Source organism: Ylistrum balloti, unplaced genomic scaffold (assembly GCF_031769215.1).
Source record: "Ylistrum balloti isolate Yb309-2 unplaced genomic scaffold, AGI_CSIRO_Ybal_v1 Utg370038, whole genome shotgun sequence".
Classification (NCBI taxonomy): Eukaryota; Metazoa; Mollusca; class Bivalvia; order Pectinida; family Pectinidae; genus Ylistrum; species Ylistrum balloti.
In genome coordinates this window covers 1,024,398-1,044,523 of record NW_026782097.1, presented here as the reverse complement: position 1 = coordinate 1,044,523, position 20,126 = coordinate 1,024,398, and the positions used below count along the sequence as shown (strand labels likewise).

Genomic DNA, 20,126 nt, shown 5'->3' with positions numbered 1-20,126 from the left:
CAGTATAGTAAAAGTACATTGCTGGTTGTACAGACCCATACAGTATAGTAAAAGTACATTGCTAGTTGTACAGACCCATACAGTATAGTAAAAGTACATTGCTAGTTGTACAGACCCGTACAGTATAGTAAAAGTACATTGCTAGTTGTACAGACCCATACAGTATAGTAAAAGTACATTGCTGGTTGTACAGACCCATACAGTATAGTAAAAGTACATTGCTGGTTGTACAGACCCGTACAGTCTTTCTGTTCCATCTTGAATAGAAACGCTATGGAGCGCTATGGTAATGGTACAATAATGCTATGGTCTCACTATGGAAGTCCTATGGAAATGCTATGGCATACAATGCAAACGGTATGAAAGTGTGACGGAAATGCCACAGATGACACTTTGAAAATGCTTAATTGTTACTGAATAGATAACTCAGTTTACATAAAAAGTCTTATAAAATAGTGGTATGTACTTTGATTTTGAAGAAAATAATTAGACTTATGTTAAAACTTACTGAATCAGTTCTGTGTTGATCAAAATAGCTTTTCTTAGATAATACATGTAAAACAGAGTAACTTGTATAAATGTCAAAATGTAAATTTATTGTAACATATTAGTCGCAAAAACTATTATGACTAAGTTTGTATTTCGGGTGCTTTGACCATGTTACACCAGAAACAACAATATTAACAGATGTGATACACAGCAGATTCGGTAGTAATATTGAGTCAATGTGATTACGAATTTTAGATAAATGTCATCTTATGGATTTGAAGCTATATAAAATTAAATTGTAATATTGAAATAAATCTTTTGTCTGGAATAATTCATACAAGTTAGACAATATTTTCATTTCATGAAAATTTTTAAAATTTTCGACTCATCATTTTAAAAATTGTTTCGTAATGGAACGGAAATGCTAACGTAGTGTGGTCTGAAATACTACAGTAGTTGTGTACATCTGAAATGATATGGAAACGCTAAAATGCATTTGGATCAGAACATGTGTACAGGTCAAATCAAATCAAATCAAAATCCTAAACATTTTCCAACATAGCAGCATCAATATTTAATGAAAAGATAAATTTTTAACATGAGTAAAAATATAAAAATCAAATTACAACAGAATAGATATACCATGAAATATTGGAATATTTTATATCATATTAAAATACCATTATTGTGCATGGCCTGCATTTGTTTATACCAGGCACTATATATACTAGAAAATATTCTCTTTGACAGCTAGTTCTCTTCCTTTTTGACTTTGTCATGTGTTAAATTTACAGTAAAAATCACATGAATAACATTCAACTTTAACTTAAAACCTTAGCAACCATTTTTTTCATGTAATTGACAAAAGGGGGTAAGTTATACTGTGGCGAAAATTTCCCTGTATAAAGTATACAAATATGAAAACAATTGTATCACAGTCTTCTCAAAACTGAATGAGGTGAAATTCAAGTGGATTGTTACAAAGTTGTATCAGTAGATTATGAAAACACCTGAATGAATCACCAGCATCTGAAAACTTGACCTTTCCCAGAAACTGACCACAACCAAAGTGATGAGTAGCATCCTGTTCCATGTTCATATACAAGTATTTTGATCAAGTTTGTTTCTTATACAAGTATTTTTAACTTTTACCGTTACCTAATTAAATTGTCTGAATAATTAAATGATCCATTACATTGAATCTGTACTGAAAAATGCATTCATAAGGTTCACTTTTATAATGATGCATAATCATATTTAACTACATGCACTATAAATGAAGTTATGATTTATTTCAAAATAATTAAAAAAAAAAGGATAAATATTGTCTAATGAAATTATCTACAAGCTATCCTATATACATTAAACGTGTACTTTTGTTTGTATCTCTATGTTCTGCACTGTAATCTGTGTTCAGTTCAGCATTCGTTATGCTAGATTTCAATATGCACTACATGCAATATGAAGTAATTTTTTTTGTTCGTTAAACTTCATTACGTGCTGATTTCAAAATTTTATTTCAATTTTTTTTTGTTAGTTCATTAATGTGTAATCATTTCCAACTTTTATATATACTTATAAATAAAAAGCCAGTGATTTACAAGATGGTGACATAGACATAGTATATATACAGTGCATTTTGTAGTCTACAGCATTCATCATCATTGTTTCTGAGCTTGTTTATGTACAACAGATACAGCTTAAAATATTTTAAAATCTATACCATTACGTTATAATCCTTAATATCTATATATAATTGTTAAACAATAACTTATTATTGAAACTTAATAAATAAATATAGACATAAAACCAGATACCATGCTACAAAAATCTAATGTTAGTTCCACCTCACCGAAACTGCAGCCTGTTCAACAGGGGAAAAGCACAATGACAATATCAGACACAGGTAAGTAAAAAATAGACGAACAGGGATGTTGATATTTAAAAGTCTAGAGACTAAGCTCTTCTGTGACCTTCATTTATTACAACAAATGAAAATTTAAATAATGTACATTGGCTTATCAGCTATAATCACTGTTAATCATAAATTGCCAGTTTCTTAGTTATCGTTGGTATAATTTTTTTCATTTTATTTAACAATTTTTAAAAAAAAAATTTCTAATAACAAATTAAGATTATATATATACCTGTACAACAGAAATGAAAATGGTTCAAAAACAAAAGGATACACTTATTGCCACCAGGCACGTGTAAATATTCTTTCTTACTGCTGAATCTTGTTTATTGAACGGACTTAGGACACAACAATATCATACACAACACTGACCAACTGACCAATACAGATATTTGAGGTTGTAAGTGACTGATGACCTGTCTGGCCACAACAAACAAACAAGTTGTCCTGTATTCCTTCTACAACCAATAATTATTCCCATGTCAAGATGCGTAAGTGTTTTAGCCACTCTAAAAAAAAAGAGAGTCTAAGACGAAGTGGACTATCGGAGACGCTGCAGCGTTAACCAGCTGTGCTAAACCTATTGGATTGGAGCGTCACATGGTTGATTAGGTTTGTCATAACAGTTTGTCACATTGTTTAATCACCCTTAATTCGAGTGTGCTTCCGCCAATTCCCCACTGTTCCACTCATCCTCATAACTGTCATTGAGACATAGCTTTCAATGGTAATTTGACAACATTACGATGCTGTCCATGCTTACTCACTTTATCTCATTTTCTGCATTGTCATCTCAGCATGGTGTATTGATGTGACAATACTGAGTAATAAGGCATTTTGTCTGTGTGTGGGTATCCCCCACTGTTCTATAACTTGTCTATATATACATAGTCCCAAGCATCCCCCACTGTCCTATACTTTGTCTATATATACATAGTCCCAGGCATCCCCCACTGTTCTATAACTTGTCTATATATACATAGTCCCAGGCATCCCCCACTGTCCTATACCTTGTCTATATATACATAGTCCCAGGCATCCCCCACTGTCCTATACCTTGTCTATATATACATAGTCCCAAGCATCCCACATTGTCCTACACCATGTCTATATATACATAGTCCCTGACATCTCCCACTGTCCTATAACTTGTCTATATATACAAAGTCCCAGGCATCCCCCATTTATTTTCTCTTGTCTATACATAGTCCCAGATGTCCCCCACTGTCCTATACCTTGTCTATATATACATAGTCCCAGGCATCCCTTGCTGTCCTATACCTTGTCTCTATATACATAGTCCCAGGCATCCCCCACTGTCCTATACCTTGTCTATATATACATAGTCCCAGGCATCCCCCACTGTCCTACACCTTGTCTATATATACATAGTCCCAGGCATCCCCCACTGTCCTATACCTTGTCTATATATACATAGTCCCAGGCATCCCCCACTGTCCTATACCTTGTCTATATATACTTAGTTCCAGGCATCCCCCACTGTCCTATACCTTGTCTATATATACATAGTCCCAGGCATCCCCCACTGTCCTATACCTTATCTATATATACATAGTTCCAGGCATCCCCCACTGTCCTATACCTTGTCTATATATACATAGTCCCAGGCATCCCCCACTGTCCTATACCTTGTCTATATATACATAGTCCCAGGCATCCCCCACTGTCCTATACCTTGTCTATATATACATCCTAAGGATAACAATGATTTAGAAGCAAAGAGTTTAGACATTAATTGTTTTAGTTTTAGTGCCAGTGATCTCAATCTTTAAAATATGATCTTGAATTTCCCTAGACATGTATCATTCCTTTGTTAAGCCTAATCTTCCTATACATAAGTCTTTATATTAAAAAAGCTATGGGCCACTACACAAAAATATATAATGACCCAGTTATTAAGGTAACCAAAATTTCCAATATTTCCAAACATTCCCATCCACCTATGGTCCAAAATATTTCTGCATAGTTACATTGAAATCAGTTTCCATGTTCAGGAGAAGTCTGAATTAGATCCTTTTATCACTGGTTTTATCTAGTTACCATGGCAACCAAATGATATCACATATTTTCGAAAATAGTACCACAGTAATTACCATTCTTTAAAATCCTTTTATATCAATATTCATCGGACAATATCTCAACTTCAACCAATCAGAAGCCTCCGTTATGTTTCCATAGTAATGGTTCTGGATACATGTGATGTATCAAATTATAGGCTTTGATAAGTTACACCATTTGACCAAGATTCATTGAAATTGATCTAAGGACTGATGAGCACGGGCTCCAAGTTGAGAAAGAGTTGTCCATAAAAAATGTACAGACAGGCATATGGAGGATGGACAGACAAGCTGATTCAAGTATTACCCCCAACCCCCTCTCCTGATTTTGTTCCCTGGGGAGGGACGAGGGTCTATTAGGATCCATCCAAGATACTTGTGTAACTACTGTACTTCAACAAAGATTGCATGATGACATAATTAAATCATAACTTATCTACAATATATAATGACAAGTAAAATAGACCATAAACAACAGATAGTAATTAACATTAATTGGACACTAATGATGATATATATCTACATGGGCAACACTTGAAGCGTTTGGTATACACACTTTAATTGTCAACATATGTCAGTGAAAAACTCAATTGTGCTATCAGCAGTTACAACTATTCCATTTTAGTATGTTTTTATGACAATCTCACTGAAAGCTGGAAAATCTAACATGCTTTAATCTTTCCAATTTGTCACAAATTTTATTTGAATGGAAATAGAGATAAACAAAGCAAATATCTAACTAAACATGGCACCCCCCAACCCCCCTTTATACATTATTCAATCTCCTCAAATTATTTATATGCAGCATTAATTTCTCACATTAAAGTAATTGTGAAACAGATTTGCTGTAGCAGTGTGTCTCTGAGTAGGGACGTCCAATCAATCTTTATCTACAGCGGTAAAATGTGAACATTTATACAGCAGATTGGTTCGTCCCCGCAACAGGGGCAAACAGACAATTCTGAGCACTACCACCAGAGAAAATATTAAGATGACAAAGATACAAGGCATCATTTATATAGAAGTGTCCCATTTTGTGAGTACGAGACAAAAATTGAATAACGCAAGCAGTTACCGTTCAACCTAGTTTGGAACACTATTAATTTTCTCACATAAAATGGACATTTCATGCAATTTGGCAGTTTGGTTTGTGACAGACTGCATCTTTTACCCAGTGAAGTTTCCCAACCTAGTACAGTATCTATATTATCTAATATCAAATTTATTGTTTAACGTCTGACTGATAAAGCCATATCAAAACTCTGTGACATAATACTGTCGAGCTGATATGAGACAGGGAGACCGTAGATCTTGGACCGTTTACCGAGCGACGTGCACGCCAGGCCCTGTGGCTAATATACACTAGGGCTCATCCACTTCCTGTTGGCATGCACATGCCCCTCCCCCAGGAGCCATAGCCCGGAATAGCATTGACATTGTCATGTGGCAGATAAAAGGACAAAGTCTGATGGAATGTTAGAATAAACTGGCTCCTCCATGAGTCATATAGATCTAATGATGGGGACAAATGGCCTCCTTACACATGATGAAAATGGCCACTTTTTCTCCTTGTGTCACCGTCAATTGGCTGATTTTCTTACAGACGCAGATCCCACAGGACACAATAATAAAGATATCTGATTGGGGCACGGCAATAGAATGTGGCAGATTTAAAATCCAACTCCCAATCAACATGCAAGGGAAAGAACAAATAAACATTTTGCTTCAATAAAATTATGAAGTTGGGTAATAAAAGGCATCTGAATTTGTTCAATTGAATACAAATTTGTAATCGCACCTTCACCATGGGACAAGTTTCCAGTGTCAATTCACAGAAATAATTTAACTTCTTGATTCACGCTCCTCAAGTCCGCGCTTATATCATTATCTGCCTGACGTAAAGATCACCCCAAACTACAATACTCACAGTCTCTTATGTAAACACTATTCTGCATATATTTTTATTCTCACAATACAATCACTAGGGAAGGTCCTGAAACCTAATCAAATAGGGACACAAAAGCACACAGCCTTGCACAAAATTGTGTGCCAAGGTCCCTTCCGCAACATTACCTTGTGTTCTATGCACGCAATGGAATAATGGTGTGCTTTGCCCAGCAAACGTGCTGGGAAATCATAAAAGGGACACATTCTTGGGTGAGGGTTCAACATATTAGCCTGTATACTCCTTTCATGTTTCTGAAGGATATACAGTATCCTGTTGCTTATAAAGTGTATTTTTTTCTTCTCTTGTTTATTACTGGGATGAATCTGCAATACATCATGTTTGATTTTATTTCATTTTTTCATTGTTATTTAATGATTATGAATAATCCTTTACATTCCAATTACAGATCAAGCATGGCTGAAGGTTTCACTGAGGCTATATACCAAGCTTGGAAACTAAATCTCCCTAATACTTAAGCATGGCTGAAGGTTTCACTGAGGCTATACCAAGCTTGGAAACTAAACCTCCCCAATAATTAAGCATGGCTGAAGGTTTCACTGAGGCTATACCAAGCTTGGAAACTAAACCTTCCCAATAATTAAGCATGGCTTAAGGTTTCACTGAGGCTATACCAAGCTTGGAAACTAAACCTTCCCAATAATTAAGCATGGCTGAAGGTTTCACTGAGACTATACCAAGCTTGGAAACTAAACCTTCCCAATAATTAAGCATGGCTTAAGGTTTCACTGAGGCTATACCAAGCTTGGAAACTAAACCTCCCCAATAATTAAGCATGGCTGAAGGTTTCACTGAGGCTATACCAAGCTTGGAAACTAAACCTCCCCAATAATTAAGCATGGCTGAAGGTTTCACTGAGGCTATACCAAGCTTGGAAACTAAACCTTCCCAATAATTAAGCATGGCTGAAGGTTTCACTGAGGCTATACTAAGCTTGGAAACTTAACCACTAGCTCTGAGAAATTTAGAATTATAGAATTTGTATTCAATTTTGTTGACAATCAAACATTTCAATATCTAGTGTCTATTGTATGTGATACTGAATCAACATTTTGATATCTAGTGTCTATTGTCTGTGATACTGTATAAACATTTGGATATCTAGTGTCTATTGTCTGTGGTACTGAATCAACATTTCAATATCTAGTGTCTATTGTCTGTGATACTGAATCAACATTTTAATATCAAGTGTCTATTGTCTGTGATACTGAATCAACATTTTAAAATCAAGTGTCTATTGTCAGTGATACTAAATCAACATTTTGATATCTAGTGTCTGTTGTCTGTGATACTGAATCAACATTTTAATATCAAGTGTCTATTGTCTGTGATACTGAATCAACATTTTAATATCAAGTGTCTATTGTCAGTGATACTAAATCAACATTTTGATATCTAGTGTCTGTTGTCTGTGATACTGAATCAACATTTCAATATCTAGTGTCTATTGTCTGTGATACTGAATCAACATTTCAATATCTAGTGTCTATTGTCTGTGATACTGAATCAACATTTTGATATCTAGTGTCTGTTGTCTGTAATACTGAATCAACATTTCAATATCTAGTGTCTATTGTCTGTGATACTGAATCAACATTTCAATATCTAGTGTCTATTGTCTGTGATACTGAATCAACATTTCAATATCTAGTGTCTATTGTCTGTGATACTGAATCAACATTTCAATATCTAGTGTCTATTGTGTGTGATACTGAAACAACATTTAAATATCTAGTGTCTATTGTGTGTGATACTAAATCAACATATTGATATCTATGGTATATTGTCTGTGATACTGAATCAAATATTATATCTGGTGTCTCCTGTCTGTGATACTGAATCAAAATGTTGGCATATTTTTAAAATATTGACTACAGACCTCTCTATTGTATATTACAGTCAGTAGAATCAGTTCTATACAATGTCACTTAGTATTCACTAATCATTTATGTAATAAGCAACATAGACCAGGTCTCTTACGAAAAACCTCTAAACATGCAAAGTTAGTTACTTTTCTCAAATGCAATATACCTTACAAATGAAATTCCCCTCGAAAAGTGCATATTAAATTACTAAACTGCATGGACTAATAATTGTGACGCCACGCACCGTGATGAATGTAGATGACAAATCTACAGTACATGAGTACATAATTAGTGGATGAGGTTTGAAATATCACTGTACTGTATTAACCGGGTTTACTACATAGCAATGACATTGCTGAGGAGACAGGCAGCTCAAGTTACTCAGCAGGAAGTCAGAATGGTGGGCATGTGTAGGTTTGGTCAAGGCAATACTTCATACTAGTTGTGAAATCCCAGCAGGAATCATGTGGGATCGTGCTGGTATGTCTCATGGTGATGCTTGATAGGACAAGAATGACTGACATATGTGTCCTATTCTGAGTGTATGTCGTTCTGTTTGATCTTGTTGCCCTTGCAAACACCCTTGGAGAATGCAAAATGCGGTGTGCATTAGAGAGACCAAGGGATATTGTAGCTTAGTGCACATTTGTGTACATGACGGGATGTGCGTACCTAGGTGAAATGATGTTTGTGTGTCATTACTTCTTGATTACTGTCTCCCTATTGCCTATTATCAACATTTCTGTCATTTTTCTGCCAAGAACAGAACTAATTGCCTCTGACAATTTTTAGAGAGTTGGGACACACATTGAGACCCGAGATGACAGTGCCCAAAAGATGTTGAGACAAGCTGTGGAACTTTATCACGCATCACAACCGACACACTGACAGTGCCGTGAAAGTTGGTCGGTCACCAAGACAAATATGGTCAGGGTCGTAACGCACCTTCTGTATGGCACTACTATCGGTGGTAGTGCCTGGTTGCACTACACCTGGAGCTAGCCCATGGGTGATGAAACCTGAGTGTGTGACAGTTATCTTGTCATTTTGAGTACCATCTTGATTTGGCTGGCAAGGACATAAGTACATACACCTCCAGTACACTGTCTCTGCCTGGGGCCTGTCTCTAGATCCAGCTAGGATAACACTGGCACCAAGCTTCTAATCACATTTATTTAACAGTCATGTACAGCCATTTCAAAAACCTCTTCCAACTTGTTGTCCCCTGGGCGGAGAATAAATGTGCTTGTGAAACAATGTGACATTAATTGGTATCTCTAAGAGGATAAAGCTATATTTTCTTTACACAACACATTTACAAAGTCCCTCAACAAGCAGTCCGTGATGCTCACATCATAAAGTTTTCCCCAACAAATTCGATTGATAATCACGGTATGTATAAAAAATTCATGCAAAAAAAATATTTCTTCTAATTAAATTTCATCGAAGTTTTCAGGATTTTAATAAAATTTCCCTATACAATAGTGACTAAAGATAACAGTAGATCTTACGTTATCTACACATGCTATCACACATTCTCTATAAATTGTCTCAGGTTGTGTTTTTAAACAGAGCAGAGTCTCTTCTTGTAATATACGCTTTAATTAAAAGGGAAGTATTTATGACTGACCAAATGTAATAGATAAATACTGTACAATCATTGAAAAGGAAAGCTGATTTAAGGTCTGCTCAGCACTTGGTGTTTTTCAGTGACTGTGGGAATGGTTTTGGGACAGACTCAATGTCTATGACCCCTGTGGACCATTCAGCATTAAAACTCCACTTTAATTACAGTATGTCCAGCCAATCTCTGTCCTCATCTAAATTATGAACTCCAGGAGGACTGGTCAAGTATTTAATAAAACAGTTGTCTAAACTGACTTTTAACTGTAAGTGTACAATCAGATCTTTTTTTATCAATTTTATCCTTTTTTTTATTATTAAATGTTGTTTTGTTATATAAAAAGTATAATTATTATTGAAGAAAACACATTGAAAGCAGAGAAATATATCAATGATGGCAACTTAATCAATTATCAAAGTTTAGACTTCTAAAAATTTTTTAGTTAACAGATCAAGTCATGTCATTAATGAAATAGAAATATCTAAGGCATCAACTTGCCCTTCAGCAGCAGCAATATCTCCAATGCACATTAAAGTATCATCGCTTGGTTAATTCACAGAAGATGTCAAATGTTACTTTTGAATATTTTTTTAACCTCCACCAATGATCACCTAAATATGATTAGGTGTAGATCTTGATGTTGTCACACTATTGGGAAAGGTGTTAGAAAAGATGGATGTAATGTACCACAGAGATGATCTTGTGTATTTAAATGTTTGAACCTCCCAAAAAAGTGATGGGAATGTTAGTGAAAGAAAGAAACAGACAAACCCATGTAGTTATAGTCAAAATCATAAGTAAGGGGAATGAAAAGGAGGACGCAGACAAGTGGGGAGGGGGACAAACGAGAGAGGAGGAGGGGACAGGGAGGGAAATAAAAAAAAGTTAAAAAGAGGAGAGAACAAGGAAGGTGACAAATGGAGTTGGATAAAAAGCAAATAAAACGAGTAGGATCAGGACAAGGGGTGGGGGAGGAGGAGACATGGCGTGGGGGAGAAGGAGACAAGGAGGGTTACAAGGGGAGGGGAAGAAGGGACAAGGAGGGTTAAAAGGGGAGGGGGAGGAGGAGACATGGTGTGGGGGAGAAGGAGACAAGGAGGGTTACAAGGGGAGGGGAAGAAGGGACAATGAGGGTTAAAAGGGGAGGGGGAGGAGGAGACATGGTGTGGGGGAGAAGGAGACAAGGAGGGTTACAAGAGGAGGGGAGGAAGGGACAAGGAGGGTTAAAAGGGGAGGGGGAGGAGGAGACAAGGAGAGTTTTAAGAGGAGGGATAATGAGGGTTACATGGGGAGGGGAAAAAAGGAAAAGGGAGGGTTACAAGGGGAGGGAGAGGGAAATAGGAAGGTGACAAAATGGAAAAGGAGGAGGAGGATGTCAAGGGATGGGGAGGAGACATCAAGGGGATTGGCTGGATATGATTAGGGAAAGGGGGAAGTAAAGGAGTGACAAGGGTATGACAAGGAGATCCATCAGAAGACAGGAAGGAAGAAATAAAAGGAAGGTGAAATGAAGTATTCAAGAAAGATGCTAAAAGACAACATTTTATACTAGGAAGTTTTATATAGAAAGTTCGCAGAAAGCTTTGTTAATTGTAAGATGTAGGAACTTGCCACTCCCAAAATGTTTGAAACTGTTACTCAGATACTTAAAAACTTTGTCAGCTTTAAAACTTTGTCAGCTTTACAAAGTACAAATGAAGTCAACATAAGGGAAACAAAATAAGCATTTTCATTCACATTTTAATAGGAGTATATGCATGGTTTTCATAAACTTCACGTGTTTGGAAAACAAGATTTAAGTGTTGTTAAAATAAGACTTTCAGGTGGACAAATAAAATGATAAGTATTTTTTCTTTGAATGACCAGTAATACGGTATCAATCTACTCACATCACAAACATTGTATGGTCCTTGCCATCAACATGGGGAGACAAGAAAACTCCATTACATAGTTAGGCCCAGAAGCAGTGTAAATTAATCGGGGCTGTATCGCTTTGCTAATGTCAAATAAAGACCACATGCTGAAGCTGCTAGCCTAGAGGCTAAGTTAACAAACTCACTTAAGCATTTTAATGGATTTAAATAGGTATTTGTCATTTCTAACAGATGACAGAATTTTTACCCGACATAGAGGTTTTTACAATCAGTTGACATTCCCCACGACTTGCTCAAAATGAGAGTTTACACAAGATTTGGGTCAATTTAATTCTAAAGACCTTGAAAATATGGAAAATAAGGGTAATAGTGCTATAGTTGATATAACAGAGGTACATGTTTGACACCAGCAGTGAAACGGTTAATACGATAAGGAATTCACATTACAATAAGAAATAATCCATTAGTGAAGGCTTGATAGTGATAAACACACATTTCCAATTAAAGTCTCTATATGAATTTTCTGTTTGGATGCTTTGTCCTAGATGTAGCAGCAAATATCATCAAGACCAATAATTCCTGTAAAATTCTATTCACTGAAAAGTGCAGTTTACAAGAAAAAATTTCAAACTAGTATTCATACTTAGAGAAATAACTTGACTACAGCATTGTAATGAGTTTCCATCCTTTGTGAATTAACGAAGTATGAAGGTCAAACTTTTTGTTCTTGTTACGATTTTTTGAAATGTTAGATGACAGAAATTAAATTCAAAAGCACGAAAAATCACTTTTTTCATTGCTCAGGTATCAGAATGTACAACACAAATGTGGTTTTTTATTTCAATCTTAAAATCATCCTGTCTTTGATTGCAAATGATGGTTATAGATGATCTGTTTCAGTCACAAACACATGATGGACAGGTACTGGTAAAAAAGTCATTAATGTCTGGTACTGGTGTACTGGTACGTTTATTTTCTTCATTCTTCCTTCTATCTTTCCTCCGCATATAAACCACACTGGTACATAAGTCACATGCATGATCACCAAGGAAAAACGCTGCGGTTTATAATCCGAAAAATATGGCATGTCATTGTAAAAAGTATTCCCACTACAGAAAAATATAAATGGTGACAAAGTTATGATGAACTGCTTTTTTAATAAAATAGCCACCAGTACCTCTAGCTCTTTATCCAGAGCATAATTTTAACATTTATGTTTTCAAACAAAAACAGAAGTATCACGGGGTCAGTGACAATGCAGGGCTTTTCAACTTTCCTTCTCTCTTCCTCACCCCCCATTCCTTCTCCCTTAGCACACCAATTATCAAGGTAGATTCAGATCTAATGACCAGACAAGTTCTAGTGTTATCATTGCCATTTGTTTTGTCAATCATCTCCAGACTGGTAATAACAATCACATGGTTCAACAAGCTGTATCTCTCACACTAACAACACAAAACTTACAGTCAATCCTTGTCCCTGATCACTGGTTTCAATGTGTGATTACAAACTACTCACTAGAAATAGATTTGAGTAAGGCATAACAAAAGTACAAAAGTGATTAAAGATCATCTAAACCGTAACTAACTGTGAATAAACTGCTACCAAAGGGAGATAAACTGTGCCATAGAGTAGCATGATCAACAAAAAATCAACCAACAACAAGTGTTGTGATATAGGACAGAAAACCAACAACAAGTGTTGTGATATAGGACAGAAAACCAACAACAAGTGTTGTGATATAGGACAGAAAACCAACAAGTGTTGTGATATAGGACAGAAAACCAACAACAAGTGTTGTGAAATAGGACAGAAAACCAACAAGTGTTGTGAAATAGGACAAAAAACCAACAAGTGTTGTGATATAGAACAGAAAACCAACAAGTGTTGTGATATAGGACAGAAAACCAACAACAAGTGTTGTGATATAGGACAGAAAACCAACAACAAGTGTTGTGATATAGGATAGAAAACCAACAACAAGTGTTGTGATATAGGATAGAAAACCAACAACAAGTGTTGTGATATAGGACAGAAAACCAACAACAAGTGTTGTCATCAAGGAGACAAACCAATAACAAGTGTTGTCATCAAGGAGACAAACCAACAAAAAGTGTTGTGATATAGGACAGAAAACCAACAACAAGTGTTGTCATCAAGGAGACAAACCAACAACAAGTGTTGTGATATAGGACAGAAAACCAACAACAAGTGTTGTCATCAAGGAGGCAAACCAACAACATGTGTTGTGATATAGGACAGAAAACCAACAACATGTGTTGTCATCAAGGAGACAAACCAACAATGTTGTAATCAAGTACAAACAAAACAACAACAACGTTGTGATCACGGACAGACAAAACAACAACAACGTTGTGATCCAGGACAGACTTACTACTAGTGTAGAAGGCAAACAATCAAGCTCTCATGAATAACCTTAATAACACTAGCTAGACCATTATTTATCCAGGAATGCACTAGTTAGACTACCAGAAGTATTCCTCTCCAACATGTACTGTGATAAAACTCTCGTGTTTATGGTTCAGTTATATCTGCACGACAATCAGGCAATGCACCTGCATACAACATGATGTACTGAGACAAGTAAACAAGCCAACAGCAGGGATGACAAGACAGTCATGAAAGTAGATTGGGAGGGAAATCATTGATACACCATGACAAGTGATGAGGCATTCAATTGGTGGAATACTCCAGTGTGAAATGGGGCTAGATAGGGATAGCCAAGTTCAATAATTCACCTTCTGCTGCACATTGGTGGGACATATTTCACAGACAAGGAAACTTGAGATAAATTAAATTATCTATCATATTTCACACCCAATCAACCTTTGGAAGGTATATCTGGCAATCGTTTTACTCTTGTCTACATCTCAAGTAAGATATGCCACACAGAATCATCTGTAGTCTGACAGTGTCACTTGTATTCTGACAGAAAAATCTCACACAGTTTTATTGTAGTCAAACAGACAAAATCTCACACAGTATCACAGCAGTTTGACAGACAAAATCTCACACAGTACCACCAGTAGTCTGACAGACAAAATCTCACACAGTATTACCTGTAGTCTGACAGACAAAATCTCACACAGTATCACCTGTAGCCTGACAGACAAAATCTCACACAGTATCACCTGTAGTCTGAAACTTGTTAAGTCATACATGTGTATTGTGTGTGTGTAATTCATTTTGATTACGAATTGTATAAATAACTAAGTTTAACTATAACATATACATGTATGTAAATCAATAATGACACAACGTTCCTATAATCACAATGTGTTTTAAGTCCAATGTTTTTTTTCTTGTCCTATAAGTACATATTCAGACCAGCACTATGTGAAAGATAAGACAGGACAGTGACATTAAGAAAGCCGTACATGCATGTAGTATAATGAAGGATTGCATGAGAACAGAAAAACAGTTATTTGATAACAGACTTCGAGTTCAATAAAATCATATTTGGAGTTAGCTCCATATACAAAGTGATAAAAATGACACAGCTTTCATGACAATTACGACAGCATAAAACAGCCCAACCAACAAACTAAAGCACATTTCGTGTGTGTCCAGTTAGACTTCAATGAAGCACCAATATCAAGCATTGAGTAGCAGGGTCTTAGATAGCGGACACATTATGTCTTAATACTCGTGTTACTGACCAAATATCTCTGACAAATTGGGTTTTTGACAGGTCTAATGATTTGAAGCCTTGAGATTTATTGGACAATGTTCCCTTTTTATGACCTATTGCACAAGGTTTACATTGCCGGATTAATACGCAACAACACGTCGACAAACACAACTGTGGGGGATTTAATTACCCGTCCGTCGCTGCCTGAGGAAATTCAATTTGGGACCACTTTCTTAAGATACCGTTTTTCTTTAAAATTCCCTTAAGTAGCTAGGAGGGGTTTCATTCAACAAGTCTTCCTCCAGTCTCAATGATAGTTTCATGACGAGGCACAGGATCATTCCTTTTTCGAAGTTAATTGTTTGTGGAGTTATGGCCCTTTTGGGGACACATTTGCTAGTTGTCATTTCGCGACTTGTGAGAAAACGTCCCTTTTTATAGAACATTCGTTGTTGTTTATCACAAGTTGGAGCTGAGAGGAAGGTGCTGTTAGACAGTAGACATCATTCCTCTACACTCCAGATCACTTTTAGGTGACAGGTTTTATTTCATTCTATTTCAACTTTTTCTCCTTTAAATTTATCTTTCACACTTGATATCATGTTAGTGTAATGAAATCAACAATGTCTTTTTGTCCTGTTGGCATGTACATGTCATTTCTATAGCTATAATCATGTCAGCAAGTGTTTATACATCTTTGTTTTATTATATATACAATTAAGCAATAGTAAAGCATACATCACTGGCTTCCTTTCGTTTTCAACTATCAGATTCACAATTTATGGTTGTCAATATAAAATTCACACATTTATATCATGTCAAAGTTCAATATTGTGTTGTGATATCAGAAAACTTATCATCATTGCCGACACTATTCAGAGCAAGATAGACCATTAAAAACATCACGATAGGTAACAAGAGAGCTGTGGCCCTTGATGATCTTCTGACAATCGATGGTTGGATGGACAGAGCACAGAAAAGAGTAAAGTTGGATTTTGGACCAATGAGAAATCTCACAATCACTTCATACACATAGATATCATTGCCACCCCTTATAATGTTCCAGACCAAATTGGGTTGAAATCCAATCAAGCAAAAAGACAGAGTAGCATTTTAAAGCAAAATATTGTCAAATCTTCCCCTTTCAGGATCTAATTAACTTTCTGAATCTAAAAAATGATTCCTCAACTCCAATGACATTTTTAGACAAATTTGGTTGAAATCTAACCAGAGATAAAAAAGTAGTTAAATTTTAAAGCAAAACATTTCCTAGCTTCATATTTTGGGGTTGCACTCCTAAGACCCTTAGGGTTAAATAAACTTTATGAATTTAAGAATTAATTGCCCACTCCTTATGATGTTTCAGACAACGTTTGAATGAAATCCAAATAAGCATTAAGTAAGAGTAGCTTTTTGAAGCAAAGCATTGTCAAATTTCTCTTTGGAGGCCCCGCATCTAAGTCCCTAGGTTTCAAATTAATTTTTGACTTTAAGAAATAATTGCCCACACCTTTTCATGGTTCAAACAAAAATTTGGTTGAAATCCATTCAAGTGCTGAGGAAGAGCAGCATTTTGAAGCAAATATTATCCAATTCCATCACTGTTTAATTTCCAATTTTGGGGCCCCAACCCCAGATCCAAAGGGTTCAAATCAGCTTTCTGAATTTAAGAAATGATTCCCAACCTCAAATGACATTTCAAACCAAATTTAATTGAAATCTACCACTGCATTAAGAAGGTGCAGTGTTTTAAAGCAAAATATTGTTTATTTTTCCCTTATGGGAACCCTGTCCCAGGTCCCAATGGGTCGAATCAACTAAAGATGGTTGTTCTTACCTAATGATGTATCAGACCAAATTTGGTTAAAATCTACCAAAGTATGAAGGAGGAGTAGCATTTTGAAGCAAAATATTGTTAAAACTTCCCCTTTTGCAGCCAAATCCCCAGGTCCCTATAACACAGCTTGCCCTCAACAAATGAAAAATCAGACCAAATGTGGTTGAATTACATCATGGCATGAAAGAGGAATTGCTTATCAAAGCAGAAAATTGTCTTACTTCCCCTTTCAAGGCCCTGTCACTAGGTTATATGGGGTCCAATTTACTTTCTGAATAAAACAAATCTTTGTCCTCACCCGCATGAAGAAGGAGTAGCATATTAAAGCAAAATATTATCTAACTTAAACTTCTGGGACCCCGTCCCCAGGTTCCTTGGGAACAAAACAACTTTTTAAATATAAGCAATGATTGCCTTCACCAAATGATACATTAGATGAATTTTGGTTGAAATCCATAAAGGAGAAGTAGCAGTTCACAGGAGAAGTTTACACACAACATATAATGAACAACGACGATGGAGGGGGGGGGGGGGGGGGGGGGAAGCATGACAGCAATAGGTCATCTTGACCCTTTGGGGTCAGATGACCCAATACTGAATCAGAATTTAATTCCAAACATTAGTTTCACTTCAAACATCTTTACAAGAAAACATTCAGTGTGAACTTCAATGTCATTATCCAAACATAAAATCATAATACTTTGTTTGATAGGTCTTCCTTGTTCAAGTATAGACCAAGTCTAGAACAGAGTCATGTATAACACATTTTCCAGGTCAGTAAAATGACAGGGCTATTTATGCAATAATCTTTACTCAAGTAATTTGCTGACCATTTCATACCTGCATTTCTAGGTGTGAATTACGATCCCGAAGACAGTCCATCTCAGTCTGTAACTTGCCGAAATTGTCCTGGTTGTCCATTCGCCTAAAGGATATAATCATATATTTTACCTTCTACCGACAAATTGATACATTAATATAGACTGTACCGACAGATCAATATAAACTGTACCTACAGACAGACATATCATTATAAACTGTACCTACAGACAGACAGATCATTATAAACTGTACCTACAGACAGACAGATCATTATAAAATGTACCTACAGACAGACATATCAATATAAACTGTACCTACAGACAGACATATCAATATAAACTGTACCTACAGACAGACATATCATTATAAACTGTACCTACAGACAGACAGATCATTATAAACTGTACCTACAGACAGACAGATCAACATAAATTGTACCTACAGACAGAGAGATCATTATAAACTGTACCTTAAGACAGACAGATATATATTGCACCTACAGACAGATAGATATAAATTGTACCTTAAGACAGACAGATATATATTGCAGACAGATAGACATAAATTGTACCTTAAGACAGATATATATAAATTGCACCTACAGAGAGATAGATATAAATTGTACCTACATACAGATAGATATAAATTGTACCTTAAGACAGACAGATATATATTGCACCTACAGACAGACAGACATAAATTGTACCTTAAGACAGACAGATATATATTGCACCTACAGACAGATATATATAAATTGCACCTACAGACAGATAGATATAAATTGTACCTTAAGACAGACAGATATATATTGCACCTACAGACAGATAGATATAAATTGTACCTTAAGACAGATATATATTGCACCTACAGACATATAGATACAAATTGTACCTTAAGACAGATAGATATATATTGCACCTACAGACAGATAGACATAAATTGTACCTTAAGACAGATATATATAAACTGCACCTACAGACAAATGGACATAAATTGTACCTTAAGACAGATAGATATACATTGTACCTACAGACAGATAGACATAAATTGTACCTAAAGACACATTGATATTAATTGTACCTATAGACAGAGGTATATGAATTATACCTAAACACAGAAAGATATAAATTGTATCACAAACTCAACCTTACAGACAAATAGACATAATTTTCCGTAGGCTTACAGCAACTCAACAGGAAGAGTAAATGTGGATCTGATAGGATGTTGAATAAGATCTGTTACTAAGGTGACAGAGAACACAGGAAATGTGTCTGTAGATCTGTTACTAAGGTGACAAAGAGAAAACAGGAAGTGTGTGTGTAGATCTGTTACCAAGGTGACAAAGAGAACACAGAAAATGTGTCTGTAGATCTGTTACTAAGGTGACAGAGAAAACAGGAAATGTGTCTGTAGATCTGTTACTAAGGTGACAGAGAAAACAGGAAATGTGTCTGTAGATCTGTTACTAAGGTGACAGAGAAAACAGGAAATGTGTCTGTAGATCTGTTACTAAGGTGACAGAGAACACAGGAGATGTGTCTGTAGATCTGTTACTAAGGTGACAGAGAACTCAGGAAAAGTGTCTGTAGATCTGTTACTAAGATGACAAAGAGAAAACAGGAAGTGTGTGTGTAGATCTGTTACCAAGGTGACAAAGAGAACACAGAAAATGTGTCTGTAGATCTGTTACTAAGGTGACAGAGAAAACAGGAAATGTGTCTGTAGATCTGTTACTAAGGTGACAGAGAACTCAGGAAATGTGTCTGTAGATCTGTTACTAAGATGACAAAGAGAAAACAGGAAGTGTGTGTGTAGATCTGTTACCAAGGTGACAAAGAGAACACAGAAAATGTGTCTGTAGATCTGTTACTCAGGTGACAAAGAGAACACAGAAAATGTGTCTGTAGATCTGTTACTAAGGTGACAAAGAGAACACATAAAATGTGTCTGTAGATCTGTTACTAAGGTGACAGAGTAAACAGGAAGTGTGTGTGTAGATCTGTT

The 20,126-nt window shown here is 35.9% G+C and overlaps 1 protein-coding gene across 2 annotated transcripts in view; it reads right to left on the bottom strand.

Moving 5' to 3' along the window:
• The window catches only part of LOC132548996 (centlein-like), an 87,786-nt gene that overhangs the window by 51,114 nt on the left and 16,546 nt on the right, over positions 1-20,126 (bottom strand). For both annotated transcript variants that reach the window (XM_060212906.1, XM_060212905.1), the window contains exon 6: positions 18,141-18,225. In XM_060212906.1, the coding sequence (XP_060068889.1) occupies positions 18,141-18,225 (85 nt within the window). The remainder of the gene's footprint in view (positions 1-18,140; positions 18,226-20,126) is intronic.